The following is a 15,899-nucleotide window of genomic DNA, read 5'->3' as shown; positions in this document are numbered from 1 at the left end:
ATCAATAACTTTTTGAAAAAGAGGACAATCCAATGCATTAAATGGAATGTAATGAACAATAGCCCATTGAGCAATAACCATCTTGGCATTATATTCTGCTTCTTTAGTTAACAATACACTCTTAAGGCTTGGTTGGGAACCAGAAGTTGTCCTAGTAGCAAAATAATTATCAACCCTCCCGGTCTCAAGAGCTTTCCTCTTGTTGCCACTACTCTCAGTGCCTGTTCTAAGTGGAGGTGAATCAATTAGTGCCTCAGTTTCCCTAACTTTAGTGTCATCTTCTACATGCTTAATAGGTTTTTTCTTTGATCTCCTACCAAAGATTCTTTCATTTTGGCACGTATATCATGAGGAACTTTTTTACAAGAACAAACTTGACCAGAAACACTAGCTAGATGTTGTTTCATCCTATTTATCCTACTTCCTCTATAACTTAATGCATAAAAAAAGATAGGTAAAGGCATTTACTTACCCCTCTTTCTCAAAGGAAACATATGCCCATGTAGGATAAATTTTACTGGGTCTATATGAGGGTGCAGTGTTATTCGGATTATTGGTAGAACCAGTAGTGGGGTTCGGTTCTCTTTTTTGAGATTATTGATAGAACCAAAAATGGGGTTCGGATTCTCATTTCCTTTAGTATTTGTATCATCCATGATCAATAATCTCAACACAAACAATCTAACAAAAACAACAAATTAATAAAACACTAAAACAAAGTCACTAACATAATCGAAATCGAAGGCTCAAAGCAAGAATTCTAAGGCATGAAATCAGCATACACTTTGATGAAGTCCATTTAACAAAAATCTTAAACCCAAATCAAAAGCAAAATCTTTTAGGAATTAATTTTTTTGATCCCCATTGCAAGAAAGAACAAGAAATCTGAAACTCCAATTTGAAAAATGAAAAAAAAAACCAAACTAGTGAGATGGAAGAATGTGAACGACAGTCAAAATCAGAAGGCTGTTGAAGTCTAAATGGTGTCGACTCCCTCACCGTGAACGGAGTCACACTGAACTCTAAAGTGAATAGTCACTCAACGTGAAGAACAACCACAGAAATAATGGCAACTAGAAAATGATAAACAAGAAAGATGAGCTAGGTGAAACCGATTTCTACAAGAGAGAACGCGAGAAAGAAAATCGCCAGGGAAGGAAAGAAACAGAGCATGAAGCAGGAGTGAGCGAAGTGAAGGAGAAGTCTAAAGGAAAGGGGAAATTTTTTTTTAAACGTTTAATTGAAAAAGTCAAAAGCAAATTTCAATTAAAAAAAAAGCAAAAAAGAAAAAAGCAAAACGACATCATTTTAAAACAAGCAAAATGTTTTTTTAAAAAAACCCGGTTGTCCCAATGACCCTTCGGGTTACATGGGTCGGCTCTGAGTCATACCGATCTAATATGGGTCATACCAGGTTATATTAACCCCGGTTCTTATGTTTAACTGGACCGGTTTCTTGGCCAGTTCAATTGTTTTTAGTTTGAACCGGTGGGTTGGTCTGGTCCGGTTTTTAATACCTTAGAATAAATCATAATAAATTGGAACACTCAACTATGTATTCCTTGACAATGAAAAATATATGTGGGCATGTGGGGGGTGAGTGTTCTTTTTCACCAAAAATATATATTATTTAATTTTTGTATTCTCTTGTGGTAAGAGGAAAGAAAATAATTATCAATATATTTTTCAATATATTATTAGTAATTGTATGAAACCCATAATGTTCGCTGCCGTACGTTATCTTGTCTCTAGGTTCAGCTATTATTTCTGCTTAGAAGGTCCACATAAAAGAATATGGAGAATGATGCAAGATAGAATAACTGTATATTGAATATTCTTGACAGAATGGAGTTTATACAGTGTGGTATTTAAGGACAGAGCAGTATATGTGTCACGTGCTATACAGGTGCATAAAACCAAAGTGAGAAACACTATACACGTAGCCCTAGTGTGGTGTATCTGAGTCTCCTAATATTGGGCTGTGATTTGAGTATAGTTGGGGTGGTTTCTTTTTTCTAACACCACATTCATATTCTGTTGTCTCATGTTTTTTATTTTAAATTTTTACTACTCCATCTTCAGAAATACAATGTTCTTTACAATTTATAAATGGTAAATTGTCTTTAAAAAATTATATTATATAATGATTAATTAGTTAGATGCGATGAGTCACAAGCATCACATTAAATTTATGAAAATTTCTTATGATTAAAGGAGGCGTAGATACTAACAATTTTATATCACATGTAGCATCGCATTCGCGCCCTTTCATTTACTATGCTACAAATTCATTGATGCTCCCTTGTCACTATTGGATATGGCATATTATATGTTAATTTGTAAGAACATATTTTATTTTCTAAACTTTTAACTAAAGAAATTATACATATTTTTAGTTCATTTTTTAAATAAAAACTCCATAAAAATAAATTATTCCGCCTCAAGTTGCGCCACAATAGAAGCAAGGCTAACGTTTTTGACTTTTTTTCACATCTTTTGACCAACAAGCGATGCCAAAGTTGAAGACTGAAAAGTATGAAGGTTGATGAATAAAGGGTCGAATTCCAGTCTTCATTTTTATTGATTTTCATTGTCGATTAATAAATCAAAGAAAAAATAATGTGGTCTTTTAAAATATTTAAGTTGAGTAATTGTCTTATATATTATCGACTTTATATTTGTACACTTACAGTTATACAAACAATCTCAGTAATATATATAATGTATAATAAGTTGCATTAATCATAAGTTACTACTATTAAAAAATATAATTTATTCTTAAATTACACTGCTCCCTGTTATATATTACAAAAATTTATTGTTATTCGTAAGTTCATGGTTGTTAAAAATTATTTATAATTACGAAACCTGATTCAGAACTTAATTATTTCAAGTTTTTTTGAGATTCACCTCCTTTCATTTCTCAATATAAGAGATAAGAAATCCCAATATTTTTCAACATATTTAAATTAATTAGCATATAATATTGTTGGTCAAACTTAATATATATAAAAAATTTAGCCAAAAGTTCATGATTCAGAAATTAATTATGCACAGGTATTTATAATTTGTTTAATGAGGCAAGTGCGGTCTATTTTAAGTGAGTGCAATTTTTCTTCAATTATATACAACCCATCTTTAATTGTGTGTGGAATAGAAGATCACATTAGTGGAAGATATATGGCACACAATTGAAGAATAATTGCGTCTGCTAAAAATGAGTTATATCCACTCAAAAATCACGGTCGTCAAGTATTTTTATACTATTTTGGGGGGAAAAAATACTTTTATACCATTACTTTTCTGCTTAGTAACTTTTGACTAATTTTTCCTTGCATGTAATGCTTTAAACTTTAAATTATCCACAAAATCTTGAAGATATGGGGAAAAAAATTAGATGCAACTAATGTTTTTTAATCCCCTTAATTTTGGCAACTAGATATAGTACTTGTTGTTGGAATTTATTCTGATTGTATAGAGGCTAGTAATATGCTTAATTACTCGAGGATGTGATAGTGACCATCCATTTAACAATATCATTGATGAGCCTAGGAAGTTTATCCATAGACAATTGACAGATCTTATTGAAACATAGTTGCATAGAAAATCTTAGTTATGCTACTTAATTATCTGCCAAAATCTTTTCACAGTATGAAAAAAAAAATTTTTGTATCCTTAATCAACCGGATTTGTTGAAGAAAGATAAAATTAAATGTCGTCGATCCGTGTTTTCCATTGTGTTTTCGAATTATTATATTACCTGCTCAACAAGGGCGAAAAAAAGTACAGAATCAACCGTTCATAGACAGTATAACCATTATTATTCCATCAACCAAAAGGTTAACGGTTGGGCATAATCATTGATCAAGCTATATAACCAAGTAGAATCTTGAAGACAGCATGATTCCCCAAGAGGGTAATATATTTTTCTGAAATTATTCCTTAAACACTTATATGCTATTATACTAATTAATTAATTGATCGATATTGATCATACTCACTATAAACTATTTTTCATTCAATATTCAACAAGAAGGGGTGGGAACTCCACAAGTAGAAGCAACCTTCTTGGCGCCAGGAGAGTTAACATACTGCCTCAGACTAGGGTTCTTGAGGTACCCACACAGACATGGCTTCTGCTCCTTCAGCTTCTGGCAGCACTGGCTCGACGGCGGAGAGGAAGACGTTATTGCTCCGATGCAGGGACTCAGAGCAGCCGGACTGCAAGTCACCGCCTCAGCCATGTGTGGCCGCTCCGCCGCGGCGAGGATCAGCGCCAGCATCACCATCAGGCTGATCGCGCCCATCTTCTTCTTCATCGCCATTACTTCTGCAACTTAATTACCTATCTACCTTTCTCCGGGACTCTGACGTACAGTTTTTCTTTTCTTTGTTTGTTTTGTGTATTGATGAAGTGAGAAGATCGGAGTGATCGGTGGCAGTTTACATAGAAAGAGAAAGGACGAGGGGTTTGGCTTGGTGCTTGCAGATGAGGACGCTGGTTGGTTGCAATAAAGCCAAGAGGTCCCACAATTGAGAAGAGTGTGCAATAATTGAAGGGGGAAAAGAGTGATCCATTATCGTGGCTAATGCTACTGGTCATTCTTCTTCTTTTTGTCTTTTTTTTCTAATTTGGAGGGCACATAATTTGAAATTATATGTTTTTTGCCAAGATAATTTAGAATTATAAGTATAATTAAACTCGTAATATTCACTGAAAATTTTCATGTTAGTAGGTTATAATGTCTTTGATTAGTGGCCATTACTCTAAACTTTTCATCGGCCAGTTCACTGTATGCCAAAGTGGCAAAAGAATTATTAGGTTTCCATCACACACACACACACACACACACACAATCTCTGGTTATATATGATCATTTTCTTCAACAAATTGATGGTGTCATATTTAATTATATTTTTATAAAATTACTGTTATTTCAACTGTTATTTTTTTTTAAAATTATGCTTTTAAATACGGGGTAACCTTATTTGCTTTTCTTTCAATTTCAAATTATTTTCATAATTTAATTATTTTTTCTTGATTCTAGTGAGGTAAATAAAAGTTGCCTATAGTGTCACCAATAATAATATATTTGATCAAATATTATATGGCAATTAATTTCTATAAATTGAAGAGTCTACGGGCTAAGGCTCCCTTGTCTTCTTTATGTATTGAGAAATAGAATGATAATTACTTATTGCTTTGAAATGTTTGTCTTTTTTGTTTCTCAGCCAGATATTTGTCTCATGGTTAAAGGGAGATAATGATTAACACAGGCGTGCAATGAGCATCCTAAATTATTTTGAGACACCACGGAATATCTTTTTTAAGTACATCTGACACCTTAAAGTATTATTTTATGCATTCAACACTATAACACTATAAAGTATCTTTACAAGTGTGTTCAGTACCTTAAAATATTTTTTTATGTATCCCGCACCCTAGAGTATTTTTCAAGTAAGTCTAACACCTTAAAATATTTTCCGGTGTATCCAATACCAAGATCAGAAAACAAAAAATGTTGAACACACACATAAAATATTTTAAGATATTAGATGCATTACAAAATATTTTAAAGTATGCTATATACACAGGAGAAAATATTTCATTGTGTTAAGATGCGCTTTAACTCAACAGATCTCATTCTTTTTCTACCTTGCTTTTTGCTCGATTAGATTTTTACTTTTCTCAACCACTCTATCCTTTACACGTAAGGACGCAAATCCACTTTTTTTCATTATATTTTTAACCCAAAAGTCTTAAAGTTAATATTCTTTTAAAAAAAATCCTAATCTAAACTAAGAAATTAAATATAAATATATCCTCTCAATTTCATTTAAAATTAATATGTCTCAAGATATTTAATATTTACAAGTCAGACTGTCATATTTACAAATTGAGTTGCATTATTTACGGATCACATTCAATAATTTAATATTCACACGTTAAATTATTTTCCTATTTATAAGTTCAGCTACGTCTTTTACGAATCAAATTTTGTAAATATTAATTTCATTAAAACGTGTTAATATTAAATGAAATTCAAGAGACCTACACGTATTTCATTTTTTTTCACCTAGAACTTATCGATAATTTTCTCTATTTTCTTATGGAAGAAGCGCTGGTCAATCTTTGACCACAAGTTATAACAAAATTTTCAAAGTCAGAGACCTTTTGTTGTGTAACATGTCAGGCCACTTGGCTATACATGGTTCCTTAAATTTACATCAAAATTTAGTTTATTTTTTTATAATATTTTCAGTCATTTTATCTTTAACACGATTAATCTAATTTGATACAAAGCATTGAGTTAAAAAATTTAAATAATAATTTTATCTTTAAATACTGACAAAATATGCTTAAATTTAAAAATAAAAAATAATTATATTAAATAATTAAAATTTAGAACATAGCTCGTAAGCATGTAATTATAGAGTCGGCTCTTTGTTTTTTGGCCGACATAGAGTTAGCTATCAAATTAAACTAACAATGTTAACATTTCAAAACTAAAAATAAGATTAAATTGAAACTTGAAACATATACTATAAACCAATTATATATGAGACTCAGATCAATTTATATTTAAAATACTTTGTCTCTACTGAGCAGCCTATGCACTTTTCATTGTTTCTAACTTCAGCCTCCCTTCTATTATGGCGCAACTTTAGGCAGCACAGATTTTTTTTCGTTGTATTTTTTTCAAAATAAATAAATTTATGTATAATTATTTGATTAAGAGCTTAAAAATATATTATCAGATAATATCACTGGGATGGCATTTTATTCTTTTGGGCCAATGCTTGGCCCGAAAAGTTGAAGAAAGCACATGGATTTAATTTAGAACAAATTAATTGATAAAAAATTAGTAAATTATACATAATGTTGCATTATTTCTGGACCACACACAAGTCGGTGGTGAAGGTAGGAGAAGAAAAGAGAGCAGCGAAAGAAAAATATTAAAAAATATGGAAGAATAACTTTATTTTTTATAAAGGGGCATTTGATGGAATATTATAAAACCAATTAAAGTAAATTAGTCAGGATGTTTGGCATCCCTTCAAAAAACCCCAATTTGGAAGGAACCAAAATAGGGGATGGGGAGGGGAGGGAAGGGGAGGGGAGATTTTGGCTCTCCTCCCCTCCAAAATTGTCAACCAAATGAGGGGAGGGGCTCATTTTCCCTCCCCTCCCCTCCCCTACCCTCCCCTCCAACCAAACACATCCTTAAATTTCTCACATTTTCTACATTATTATACAAGCGTCTGAATCTTAGTATAATGGGAAAAATATTATAATGCCTTCTTTGGGCTCTTCCTATTCTTTTGGTAGCGTGACGCATTACTTAGGATACTCGGTTAGTGACTTATATTTCTTCATAAACAAAATGCAATCGTCGAGACAAGCATGTATCTTCTCATAGTTGAGGCCTATAGAGCATAACACTTGCTTTGCATCATATGTTTTGCTTGGAAGCTCATTTTCTTTCGGTAGCATTTCTTTAACAAGCGAAAGCAATTCTGTGAAGTTTGTGTTGCTCCACCTATTTATTGCCTTCAAATTATATAGTTTCAAAACTGCAGACAACTTTTTAAAGTCAATACAACCTTCATATAAAGTTGTCTTAGTATCACACTTCAATCTGTCAAACATTTCTAGACAATCCTCAAGTTCGTGTTCAATCGCATTGGCCATATCCTCAAGACAGTCAGCTTCATATGTACTTGTGTCAAAATTAGATGATCCACAGCTTTCATTATGCCCTCGACTACTATTACTCACATCTCTTCTCTCTCTGTGCTTTGTTCAACACTTATAACTTTGATCAATTCCATTGATAATTAAGTAGCTCTCACAAACGGATAGCGAAACCCACTTCAAAAGGTAACACTTAAGACAAGGGCAAATAATCATACTGTGATCATCTGCGTACTCAACCTCAAACTTAATAAAATCTTCTACCCCATCCCAATATTCCTTTGATAGACGATTGGTGGACATCCATTCCTTGTCCATGGTCCCCAACTAAGATGAATCATTTAGAGAAAAATATGATCAACGACTCAAAGATATTGTGAGAATTAAACAAAAATAGGAAGTTAATGCATGAAGCACAATTGATCACATTTATCACTCTTTAATTCTACTTGTTAACAACTAGTAATTCTAGTTGTTAACAACTAGTAATTCAACAAAAGTTTACTTTGATTTCAGTTTAAAAAATATTCTACTATTACTAATGTACAATTCCATTTGGAAAAGTTTGGGGCTTATAACTTAGCATTTCCCAGGCTTTATACTCTCTATTTGATTTCAAATAAAGTATTAAGCAGCAAACTAGCAGTAAGGCAATTTTAATAACAACATATGAATTAATTAACATTCAATAATTTAGAAAAACATAAAATATAGGGCCTTAAGTCAATTTCAATTACAAAAGTAAACAATTTATGGCAAAAACAGAAATTGAAAAGAGCATGGAACTAAAACTGATCCAAGTACGCAAAAAAAAAAAAAACAATTTCCTGGGCTGAATAGAGCAATGATAATGGAGCAAAAATAATTGCTCGTTCTATCATCTAGTTTCAGTTAAAATCATTTAGAAGGAACCACAAAATCAAATTAGGAATTTTATAGAACATGACCACCATAAAGCTATAAAATCTGGAGAACACGCCGCAACGATGACGATGACCACACAGCGTGACGACGCGACAATGATGGAGGAGGACCATAGAGAGCTATGATGATGAAGGAGGAGCCACAAAAACAAAAGGGAAAGACCGAAAATGATGTGGGGATGGCAGATTAGAAGACTGGGAGGTTTGGGTAGAGCTTGTGAACCAAAAGGCCGCCTGAAATTTTACAACTAGGTCGAGCAAAATGAACAGATTTAGAGGTTTTAAAACACAATATTTGATGGTTTTACAATATAACCGTCAGGTATGTTTGACAAATAATTAACGGTTATGATGAAAAACTGTTAAGTATTACTAAACTTGACGGTTTCAAAGGAGTTAAATATTTGTCAATTTTTCTTCTGGTAAATTCCACCTCACTTTATTTGACAGCTTTTGTTATAACTGTCAAGTATTTGGTGTCAACTATTTGTAATTCTATAGTAGTGTCTCTTTCTCGGATTGTTTCTTTGTATTCTTTCATGAATGCATTGCTTTTGTTTAAAAAAATTAATCAAAGAAAAAATAATGTCGTCTTCTAAAATATTTAAATTGAGTAATTGTTTTATATACTATCGACTTTATATTTGTGCACATATAGTTATACAAACAATATCAGTAAAAAAAAAAAATATAAAACGCATAATAAGTTGCATTAATCACATGTTACCACTATCAAAAATATAATTTATTCTTAAATTACTCTGCCCGATTTTATATAGAAGAAAAAGTTTTCGAAATGGCCTGGTTTTATTTATAAAATATACCTCAGGTATGTCTAAAATTTTAACTGACTTTTTTCGTTTTTGCCCCGTTACCTACGTGCTATATCACTACATTAGATATATCTTATACAATTCCCTTTTTTTTTTTTTTACTCATTCTCTTTTTTCATAAAAAATAAGGGTGTTTTTAAGAAATAAAATACACTTTTATGCATTTATTACTTTTAATCAATTTCAACCAATTTTTATCTATATAATTCAATTATTTGTATCTTATATGTAGGACGAAAAATGTAATATTTATTAATTGCTATCTATTATGAAAAATATGGTGAATGTAATATACCAAAAAAATTAAAATAATTCCAAAAGGACCAAGTCTTTTTTTTTGAAGAGAATATTGACTAAGATGAAACCAAACCATGGTTTGAAGAATAGTTTTTGGAGAATAGATTCTGAGAAGAATAGATTTTGTGAAAAAATGATTCTAAGAAGTGAGAATGTTTGGATAGTTGTTATCAGAAGCACGTTTTATATATACAAATTACTAAGAAAGGCATAAGTTAATATGATAATTACATAAAAGATAGATTTTATGATATATTTTAATTTGAAGGAATAAATTGTTAATAATATATTTTTTACCAATATAATTAATAATACATAAGATAATATAATTAATAAATAATTAATATGTGTATATATATTTATAAGATATAAGATTAAATATGTTTATAAAAAAATAATTGAGGGATGTTAAAGTCATATTATTGTTGAGATCTAATCTGACAGGTACAATCATACTCTCTAATTTGAGTTAGAAGCAGATCATGGATTCACTTCTTCTGAAACTATGGTTTTAGGCTCCAAAACTATCGTTTTGGTTCAAACCATGGTTTCGGATTATTTCTCTACAATTGATGCTATTTGGGTGACATCCCACCCAAACCAGGGTTTTGCCTCCCAAACCATGGTTTTGGAGGCACCCAAATAAGACTTTCGAGTCAAGAAGGGAAAAAAAGGACTGGAATTGCGTCATTATGTGCAAAGGATAGTGGTTGGAGAAAATTAGAAAAAGACTGAGATATGTTCCTACATAAGAGATAATGGTAAAATTACTAAATCTAAATTTCTTTTATAAAAATGTATTATTATTTGTATGTCCATTGTTGTCAAAACCTATTTACAATATTATTATCAAACCTGATTTAAGACTTACTAATTTCAAGTTTCTTTTGGTAAGATTTTCCTCCTTTCATTTCTCAATATAAGAGATAAGAAACCCCTAGTTTTTTTTTAACATTTTTGAATTAATTAGCATATAATATTATTGGTCAAACTGAATATATAAAAAGAAATTTAGTCAAAAGTCCATGATTAAGAAATTAATTATGCACGGGTATTTATAATTTGTCTAAGGACGCAAGAACAGTCTATTTTAAGTGAGTGCAATTTTTCTTAAATTATATACAGCCTATTTTTAATTGTGTGCGGAATAGAAGATCGCATTAGTTGAAGATATGTGGCACACAATTGAAGAATAGTTGCACAAGCTAAAAATGAGTTACATCCCCACAAAAATCATGATCCCTAAGTACTTTTAGACAGTTCTGGCAAAAAAAAAAAATAGAAGAAAAAGTTTTTGGAATGGCCTGGTTTTATTTATAAAATGCACTTCAAGTTTGTCTAAAATTTTAACTGACTTTTTTCGTCTTTGCCTCGTTACCTACGTGCTATATCACTACATTAGATATATCTTATACAATTCCTTTTTTTTACTCATTCTCCTTTTCGTAAAAAAAAGGATGTTTTTGAGAAATAAAATACACTTTTATGTATTTATTACTTTAATTCAATTATTTGTATCTTATATGTAGGACGGAAAAATTAATATTTATTAACTGCAATCTATTGTGAAAAATATGGAGAATGCTAATACACCAAAAAAATTAAAATAATTCCAAAATGACCAAGGCTTTCTTCTTGGAGAGAATATTGACTAAGACTTTTGAGTCAAAAAGAAAAAAAAAAGGTCTGGAATTGCGTCATCTATATCTATCTATATATCTGTATATCTTATAAACCTTGTAGCTGTTTTGTGATTGGTCCACATGGCAATCTTGGGTGATAGTATTTTTTGAATCTCATTGGCCCTTGGTTGTTGATGTCAGCAGGTTTTTACTATGCGGTTTTGTCCACTTAGTTTCATTATCTACTTTTTTGTTTTCTCCGCATTTATTGATGAGTTCAATTTTCCTCCCAAGGGCTTTGGGAGTAAGTATTGATATGGGTCGTTTCTTTCTCCAAGTTCATGAATCAGCCGCATCATTAGTTTAGTACTTTGATTGGTTAGCTTTATTTTTTCTGTCCACGTGTGTGTTGGGCTTTTGGTTTCTCATGAATTGATTTCTGCTTATCCACGTCTAGGTGAACTGACTTGTGCTTATCCATTCGCTTGTGTTGATTATCAATACATGAATAATGGTCTGTTCTAATTTAATGAGGGTGTTTGCGTTTTCCTTTGCATTTTAGTGGTGGGTGTTCTTATAAATATGGGGAGGTTGGTGGGTTTTTGCGATGTTGTTTTCTCTTGCTTATTCGAGTGTCCTTGGAGATTTATTTGTTGGCAATAAGATGTGGTCGTCATGGTGGATATTTCTAGGTAGGAATCGTTGTTTCATAGCTTTGCAGCCACTCCTCTATAACTTCCTTTCGCTCCATGAACCCACTCGTCCTGATTGAGGCGAATGAAGAAAGAAGGAGAATATTGGCCGCTTTCACTCAGTGATGGGCATTGCTTTTGGTAAGCCTTGTTCTCTAATTATGATGAGGAGCTGAACAAAATGGTAGATCTGTTTCAGGCCTGATGATATTAAACAGACATAACTCTTTGTTATTCCCTTATTTCTTTCGTTTATACGCCACACTCAATAATCCCTATTTGCATCTCTCTTTATATAAATGCTTTGTTTTACATTCCAGGTGTAATTCTATTTGGAGTCTTTTTACTTCCTAATTATTTAACTAAATAAATGTTTTTATGAACATTTTTCTGTTACAGCCATAGCTTCTGTCGGAATATCTCCACTAAACCCACTTGAATGAGAACCTAATCAATTATATCACACGAAAGGTTTGAACTCCTGGTGTTAAAGCGCCCAGACCATCGGACTGAGAAGAGTCTATTGAATATGTTGTGTCTTCACCCACATTTCTTGTGGGAATTAAGATGCTGAAAAAACCATGAGAACGCCAACAGGATTGTGTTGATGTGAATAGTAATAGAATTTTGAATTAGATTGCCACCGGTCGGTGTTCCATGTTCCGATTCTAATTGGGTCTAGGTATGGATGCTTTTAGGAGGAAAAAAAATAATTGCTATTTGATTTTTGTTGAATGACTGAAATTGTTTTTATTCAGTTATTGAAAACATTATTTGCGCATCAATCAATAAATTGAAAGTTTAAATGCAACTGAAATATGTTAACACCTTATTTTTGTTTAAGTTTGAAGTCATCACCTACCTCTTTATTTCAAATGATACATTACACGTTGCCCAAGTAATTGAACTGTATTATCAATTGAAAAACAATGAAGAATATTATTTCAATGTTACTCCCTCCATCTCTTTTTATAAGCAACATATATACCATCACTCTCTTGTCCCTAAATATAAACATTTGCAAGTTATCTATTGGTAGCAAATTTTCTCTTTTGTCTCTTGAATTACTTATTTTAATAATCAATATATTTATCTCATTTCTCCAACTATCATCTCTCTCCATCACACATGTTTTCTTTTTCATAATTTTTTTTAATTATAATAATTTTCTTATTCTTTTTCTTATATAATGTTTCCCATAAATAAAGGTCTTTTGGGAAAAGAACTTCACATTTCTACTAATTTATTGTCTTTAACTAATTTTAACTAACTTTTGATATACGCAATGGAGTTCAATATTACTTATAAAAAGAGACGGAGGGAGTACTTTCGAACCATGCATTACAAGCTCAAATGATACTGTAATGTGTTGACAATTAGCATACATGTATTATTTCTCTAAACATAAGTAAATTTATTGGAAATCAACAAATTGCCGTACTTTTAACAAATTTACAATTGATGACGGAAGGAATAAACTAAAAGGAACTATATTTAGTTTAGATTTTTATGTCTGTATAGTTTCTTTCACGCATTCTTTTATTAGTTTTGACCACTTTGAACTATAATTGATCTTTTATGTCATGGGGAGCACTTTTCACAATATGTTTTTTGCTCTGTTAAAATTTTTGCTAGCAATAAACCCAATATTCATTAACTTAGCTAGACACGAGTATTAGGTAACAGGAGCAACAAAACACAAAAAACGGCTATCCAACTCCAGTCATCGAATTAAGAGCGTCGTTCTCCAAAATCATCCTAAGCGCAGCAGGAGGTCTCCAAATCCAGTCATGCGGACACGACCCCTTCAAAGAAGCTTTGGCCACCCAATCCACTGCCATATTTGCTTCCCTGGGAATCCAAACACAAGAATGATTCCTAATGAGTTCCCTTGGGAATAAGGCATTCTCAGAGAGAAAAACACCTCCAATCAGGAGGGAGGGTTCTACTGTCAAGGCAATCAATCAGCACTCTGCTGTCCGTTTCGAATATAACATTGTCCAGTTGGTTTTCAATAGAGTAATTAAAGGCATCCGTTCAAGCAATGAGTTCAGCCATCAGAATTGATTCCGAGCATATGACTCTTGTCCCTCCGTCAAGAATCCATCCATTAGAGGCTCTTAGAGCCTGTTTGGTTTGAGAGGAGGGGAGGGGAGGGGAGGGGAGGGTGGGGGAGGTTTTATCCTCACCTTGTTTGGTTTGATTAAAAAGGAAGGGAGGAGAGGATATTTAATGATCCTTTGTTTAGTCCGGGGAGGGGAGGGGAGGGATAGTAATAATCAATTTACCATTTTACCCTCACATATTAGTTTATATTTTTATTGATATATTATATAAATTAATTTACATCTTAATTTAAATTATATAATTTAATAAAAATTCAGTCTTATCATGTTAATATGTGCATTAAAAAATTGGTATAGTAATTTTTTATTCTAATTAATATAATAATATATTTAAAATAATCAAATTAACAAATTTTATATGCTCTAAGAAAACTGAAATTTTATTCTCTTTAAGCTATCCTTTTTTTCAGCTTTAAATATATTTAATAAATAATATATTTATAAAAAAACAATTAATTTTATAATATTATAATTTTTTATTTAAATAATTTTTTATAATATATTTTTTAATTATAATAATTTACATTTTTTATTTTTTACTTAGGATAATATATTTTTTATTTGAAATAAATATTATAATAATATAATTTATGGGTAGTAGTGGAATATTAAAAAAACTATAAGGGTATAATGGTCCAAAACTTTAGCTCCCCTCCAAAAAACCCCCAATTTGGAGGGGAGCTAAAATGGGGGGGAGGGAGGGGAGGGCAGGGGACATTTTGGCTCCCCTCCCCTCCAAAATTTTTAACCAAATGAGAGGACGGACTCATTTTCCCTCCCTCCCCTACCCTCCCCTCCAACTAAACAAACCCTTAGTATAAAGGCCACCGCAGCTTTTGCAGATTCGTTGTCAATTGCACAGTTAGTATTGAATTTAAGAGAGTTACCTTCTAGGCGAGACCAACTTTGATTCCTAGGAGATCTGACTTTTATTTGGTGCTGATCTTCTTGTAATCCCAACTTTCTGTTTGCCATCCAATACTCCTTCACAGAATCAAAAGCCTGCCTCAGAACATAAGAAGGGTTTGGAAGAATATTTTGATAAATAAAAGCATTACGACTCTTCCAAATTTGCCATAGAATAGTTGCAAACATTGCCTTCTGATCATTTAAAAGACCTAAATCACAGAGACAATGTTGCAAAAAATTTCTCATCTCTTGAGGTTCAACCCTTCTAACATCTAAAGTAAGGGGACTGCCAAACCACACAGGTAACACCCATTCACATCCCAAAAATAGATGAAAGGAATCTTCAACTGATCGATTACAAAGGAAACATAAATCAATAATGGCACATTTCCTCTTATGAAGATTACTGAAGGTAGGTAAGGAATTGGAAGCTAATTTCCAAAGAAAGTTTCTTATTTTATATGGAACTTCCACACTCCAAACTTCCTTCCAAAACCTTATGTGATTATGTGGGGATGAACTGGTGAGGTTATCAAATCTTCTAAGCACATTTGATTTGGCAATTTGATAACCCTCTCCAACTTCATACTCACCTTTCTTGCTTCTTGTCCAGACCCACGAGTCTTCCCTACTCCTCCACGGAACTATGGTAGATATAATAGCATCTTTCTCTTCTTGAGAGATCCAGCCTTCAACAATGAATAAATTCCATCTCCCATTTCTTCTAAGATTAGCTACAAATATATTTTTTAAAGATTATTGGGAGCATTGAGAATTAAGTTTCTTACCTTGGAGAGATGG

The 15,899-nt window shown here is 32.0% G+C and overlaps 1 protein-coding gene across 1 annotated transcript; it reads right to left on the bottom strand.

Annotated features, from left to right (window-relative positions):
* Window positions 1-3,802: 3,802 nt before the first annotated feature.
* On the bottom strand, window positions 3,803-4,453 carry LOC114740416 (non-specific lipid-transfer protein 2-like). Its single transcript, XM_028928557.1, has one exon. The coding sequence runs from the start codon at window positions 4,323-4,325 to the stop codon at window positions 4,026-4,028; it is 300 nt and encodes a 99-aa protein (XP_028784390.1). The 5' UTR covers window positions 4,326-4,453; the 3' UTR covers window positions 3,803-4,025.
* Between the last annotated feature and the right edge of the window lie 11,446 nt (window positions 4,454-15,899).

Source organism: Neltuma alba, unplaced genomic scaffold (assembly GCF_004799145.2).
Source record: "Neltuma alba isolate B1F8T4 unplaced genomic scaffold, ASM479914v2 tig00003144_pilon, whole genome shotgun sequence".
In the NCBI taxonomy this organism is placed as follows: domain Eukaryota; kingdom Viridiplantae; phylum Streptophyta; class Magnoliopsida; order Fabales; family Fabaceae; genus Neltuma; species Neltuma alba.
The sequence above is the reverse complement of the archived record's forward strand: the minus strand, read 5'-3'. Positions and strand labels throughout refer to the sequence as shown.

Excerpts from the sequence above, each read along its gene's own strand:
- LOC114740416 (XM_028928557.1), bottom strand. The coding sequence starts at position 4,325 with ATGGCGATGAAGAAGAAGATGGGCGCGATCAGCCTGATGGTGATGCTG.